The sequence below is a fragment of the Alligator sinensis genome, unplaced genomic scaffold (genome assembly GCF_000455745.1).
Source record: "Alligator sinensis unplaced genomic scaffold, ASM45574v1 scaffold153_1, whole genome shotgun sequence".
NCBI lineage: Eukaryota > Metazoa > Chordata > Crocodylia > Alligatoridae > Alligator > Alligator sinensis.
The window spans coordinates 160,536-165,955 of NW_005842099.1; the positions used below are offsets into that span (position 1 = coordinate 160,536).

The 5,420-nt window shown below is 44.1% G+C and overlaps 1 protein-coding gene across 1 annotated transcript in view; it reads right to left on the reverse strand.

Annotated features, from left to right (window-relative positions):
* The window catches only part of GRM1 (glutamate metabotropic receptor 1), a 354,804-nt gene that overhangs the window by 78,649 nt on the left and 270,735 nt on the right, over positions 1-5,420 (reverse strand). Inside the window, exon 4 of the mRNA XM_006024232.2 lies at positions 2,760-3,006. Within this exon, the coding sequence (XP_006024294.1) occupies positions 2,760-3,006 (247 nt within the window). The remainder of the gene's footprint in view (positions 1-2,759; positions 3,007-5,420) is intronic.

Below are 5,420 nucleotides of genomic sequence, written 5' to 3' on the forward strand. Positions count from 1 at the left end.
CCCCGGAGTCCTGCGTCCCAGCCCCAGCCCCAATCTTTCCCTCTCCCAAACCCCTTCCCTCTCCCCTCTGCCTACAACAGTCTTACCAGCTGGAAGCTGGTGAGGACAGCTGCCTGTTTAGTCTATGGCCAAATCTCTGAAGCGGTGCTGAATCTTCGGGTCCAGTTTGGCCAAGTTGAATCGGGACAGTGATTCGAATCTCCAAACCAAATCACTGTCCCTCTGAATCAGCCGAATCCGAAGTGTATACTCACCACTTCGCACAAGCCTAGTGTCCAAACCTAGGTTCTAGCTTAATATGCAAAGATTTTTGGCTGAAAATCCAGGCAAAGAAACATGTCAGGGAATGAGAAACAGAGTAAAACTGACCAATGTTTCTTTATTGTTCAAAAAGGCTTAAATATAAGAAATAAAGCAAACACTAAACAGTGACTCAGATTAGTCAGCTTTAATAATTTTGGAGGGGAGGGGTGTTGCAAAAATCTAGTTGGTCTAATAAAAGATATCACCTCTATCACAAGTTCTGATTCCTTTTGCCTCTAGACCAATATGGCTACACCCTGGATACCTGAAAACAGAAGCAAGATTTCTTTAAAGAGATTTGATTGTATTGTCTTATTGGCCATGGGCAGATGTGAATTGGTAGCACTGAAAGTGCCACAGCAGCAGGGGCTCTAGGCAGGGGTGGAGACCCTGAGGCAGGCAGTGTGACTTCTGAACGATGTTCCCCAAACAACAGCAGAGACACCAACTGGCTGCAGGTGGTGCAACCCCAACAAGAGAGAGTGGTGGCAGGAGGCACATCACTGCATCAACCTTTGGTAACACAGTGGTGGCGACACCAGCAGGTGATCTCAGCAACTACTCAGGAGCAGCAGCCAGTGACAGAGTCTCCACCAGCAAACTGGAGGAAGACTTCCCTCCCTCTTGGACTGGGCAAGGCAACAACTCCTAACGGAAGAGGAGTTTTCAGATAGAGACTACAACTGACAGATCAAGGGTGATTTAATTGTTGGGGTATTTAACAGAGGTGTTTGATATTCAGGGTGTTTAATAAACGAGATGTTTAATAACCTTTTGCTGTTCTCATTTCCCTTTAATAAGTTTTACTTTTTGCTTTGTAATGAATTGTTTGGGAATGGGGAAGTTGTTTTAGAACTCCCAGTAAAGTTTATTCTTTCCAAATTTCTCGGTAGGGACTTCAGCCAAAACTCCCAAATTTGAACTGGCCTTGTACTACCTTCTAGGACCTAGAAGAGGAGTCACATATGTCATGCTACAAAACATCAGGAACATTTCTGTAGTGCTTCCAGCACTTTATAGCATGATAAGTAGCATGCACAGGTGTCCCCTTGACTTATGTAGCACTACAAGAGCATTTGTTGCGCTACAAATGTAACATCTGCCCATGGCCTTACAGTCATACTTTGAAGCCATCTGCCAATCTTGCTTCAAACAAAACATTGGGGGGGGGAAAAAGTGTTTTATGTTGAATAAAACATCCCACTCAACCAGAAACAAAAAGTGTTATTTCCAGGCACTTGCAAGAGAATCAAAGGACATGAAAGCCTACATTCCCCAAACTGCCAACTGAGCAGGAGGTGATCCTATTTTATCCAACAACCCAGTGAATAACATACTCACTCGGGATGTGAGAGACCCAGTTTAAATGCTTCCACCTAAAATGATTTAAATGCACATCTCCCATTTCCTAGGAGAAAGTCCTAAACCCCAGGCTACAGGTATTCTGGGGAAGGCTGCTCTAAACTCTCTTGGGCCAGGTACAGACACTACACTTCACCAGTAAAAGGACGCATCTACATGTCGCCCTACAGCACACCCTGGCACCCTGGTGCCCACACTCTCTAGGGCTCCTCTGCCTGCTGCAGGCTCCCTTGTATGGCTCCAGGCTGGGCTTAAATCACCTAATCCAGCCTCCTTCTAGCCACGTGACTGGGTCCACTGCACCCAGTGATCAGGTGCAGCCAGTTGCTCACTCGGCACCTTGCCTAGGCTTGGTCCGTCTGCGCTGCTATTTGTAACTGCCTACCCTCTCAAGCCTCACTACTACAAGGGCAGGCATTCCCAGTGACAGTGTGGGACCTCATCTCAGAAGTGGGATGCCTAGATTCTCCTCCTTGCAAATGGGGTTCAAATCTCCTCAGACAGAAGGAGCTGAATCTGGTTCTTCCTCATCTTGAGCGATTATGCAAACCAATAGGCTACTGAATAAAGAATGGGAAGCTGCTGGTGCACAAATCTAATGCTAGAAAAAAAATATATGTTGAAGTAATATTGACACAAATTCAAAAATAGTTTCAAATGAGTGAAACAGCTTGTTATGGCAAATAAAATATCTAGGGGAAAAATATTTGCCTTACGCTATTCCTCACATACACTCAGGCTCTCCACTATATTCACATGCTTCACTTATGGAGGAGATGCAATTAAATTAATATACAGTTGCTCAGGGAAGCTTTGGAGCAGAAACACAGATGGTGGCTCCAGTTCAAGAGTTCTTGAAGGCAAAAGTTCTGCTCTTTGCAGAGCATGGAAAAAAGCTTACATAGTGTGCTGCAACTCCAGGCCTATAACAAGCTGTTGCCACCAGTATGTAACCCATTATCTGGTGTTACTATCACCCACTGATAAAACTAAATGGATAGATAAGATCTAATTTCTGATTCACACTTCTGCATGCTGCAAAGTACAGAAAAAATAAATCCTCTTTGACTAGATGACATTAAAAAGCTCCTTACCTTCCAGGTGCATCTCCCTTTTCATCAAACCAAATTTCTTCTCCCGAAATACCAATAAATGAAGATTTTATGAGGAATTCCAAGAGTTTGCTACCATCGATGGGCTTCATAGCATCACACAGCCCAACATGTCCTGGGCAAAGGGAAAGGTGCATATTTTGAAGCCCATGCGCCATAGCATATATTGCATTGATGACAAATCCCATTTTGCTGTCCTGGACGTAGCTGTCTTCCAAAGTCTCATTACCTACATTAATAATAATAAAAATATTATTATAAAGACAGAGATTAACTACTTGCATGGAATCATGACACAATGAAAATCATTTTTTTTAAATATACAATTCTTATCTCTTTCATTAGTAGCATAAAATATAGAGCTGGCTGGAAATTTCAGTGAAACATTTTTTCCCCCAGAAAGTAATGATACATTGAAACTGAATCTATTCATAAGAATGGGTTGTTTCTAACAACTATCCAGGTTTATTCTTTTAAAATAAAAGTGTATTTAAAAAGTGTAGTCAATTTTATATTACAGTTTAAAAGTAAAATGTATAAAAAAAATAAAACAAAGCACTTCAAAACTATTTAAATGAAATGTTAGAACAAAACCAATCTAATTTTAAGATTACCATCTCTCAAATATGTGTGTGTGCGTCTGTGAGTACACTCTTTTCAGTGTACTTTTTTACCTTATGTTAATTTATACTGTTAGTTAGTACTGGATAGGAAATGGGTATCCTATCCAACAAGCATCTGAGATTTTGTTTTTTACCGGCCTGAAATAACACTAAAAATGTATTATATATATATTAATTTATTGATATATATAATACATATATCTATATATCAGTCAAATCACCACAGAAAACTTGATAGTTATTGTTTACAGTAGCACAATAACCTGAAAATACTAGTTTGTGTGCCATGCTAGATTGTCATAGACAGCCAGTAGAGGCTGTTAAAACTCAAAGGTTGCTCTACACGCGACAGTACATCGATGTAATGACGAGCTATGGTGACATAGCAACGGCAGGCATGAACTGTGATGCCAACACTACTGCACAGTAGCAATGAGCCACTCAGCAGTAGTTCATTGCTACTGTGCAGTAGTCGGAAACAATCCATGTGATGCCAGAAATCAGCAGTACCGGCGGTTACCATGCAGTCGTTTAGTACTTGCTAAAGCCTGTAAAACAGGCACTAAATGACTGTGCAGTAACAACTGCACAGTCAGGTGCACATGTAGATGAGCCCAAAGATTCTTTATGTGACTTCAGTGTAAATGCTGGATTAATGGCCATGGAATTCTTTACTCTGCCATGTGGTAGTAGAGGTTTTCCTACATGTAGGCTGTGGATATGAACTGCTGATTTTTGAGGAAAATGCCAAAGAGGGACACAGCTGCCTCTAGCTGGTAAGTTTGTTGGGTTTGGGGGAGCTGGGGAGGGATTCAGGATGGAACAAGATGCCCAGCTGGGGCGGGGGGCGTGTTACTCTGGGAGGGGGGGCAGGGAGGCACGGGATGCCAGCGCAGAAGTGCTGGGAGCATGGGCTATGCTCTGCTGCCACTTGCCCAGCTTGGGCAGAGGGGCAGGGGGGATGTGGGCAAGTAGCATTAGGGGGAAACCTATCTAGTTTTACTAGAAAAGATGGTAAAGTAGATGACATGTTTATGGTGCTCCTATTATAATAAATAATTTAAAGAAAATCAATACTGCTGACTACTGCACAACAGTGTTCAGCAATACATTCAATATATTGCTGAGAGCTGCATGTAAGAGGCATTGCATGATCAAGACAGATATTGTCCTATGATGCGTGTTTTGAAGCACTAGAATATATATTGTTACATGGGCAACCTAAATAGAGTTTTGATTAATTTATTTCTAATGTTTCTGTCTTTATTATCTTCCTGAAAATGTCACTGTGTTAGCTTTATGCTGCTTGAATGGAGACCACATGTTACACTGCTGCTGAGTATTAAAAGAAGCGATTCATCTCTGAAATAAATTAGGCCTATGCGATGCGGCAAGTATTTGCTTTGGATTTGGATTTGGCTAATTCAGAGGAAAGTGATTTGATTTGGAGATTCGAATCACTGTCCCAATTCAATTCAGCCGAATCAGATCCAAAAGATTTGGTGCTGCTTTGGAGATTTGGCCATAGACTAAACAGGCAGCTGACACAGCTGCCTCCAGCTGGTAAATCTGTGGAGGGATTGGGGCTGGGATTAGGCAATCTGCCCAACTGGGGCGGGGGTTGCATTACTTGGGGAGGGGGCAGGGGATGGGGGATGCAGGTGTGGCAGTGCTCAGAGCAGGGGCTCTGCCCTCCTGGCACTTGCCCCGCCAGGGTGGGAGGGGGTGGGGCGGGATGCAGGCACGGCTCACTCTGGGTGGAAGGGGGCAAGCAGCAGCAGGACATAGCCCCCTCTCCCAGCGCTGCCGCACCCACATCCCATAGACCCTCTGTGCTGGCAGGCAAGCAGCAACAGTGCCCGCCTCCCCCACCCCAGCTTTGGCTGGCAAGGGGCAGCAGCACAGAGTCCACAGTCCCAGCACTGATGCGGGTGCAGCAGCGCTGGGAGCAGGGGCTATGCCCTGCTGCCACTTGCCCAGCTGACATGGCGGGGGCGGAGGGGGGGGCACAATGAGGGAC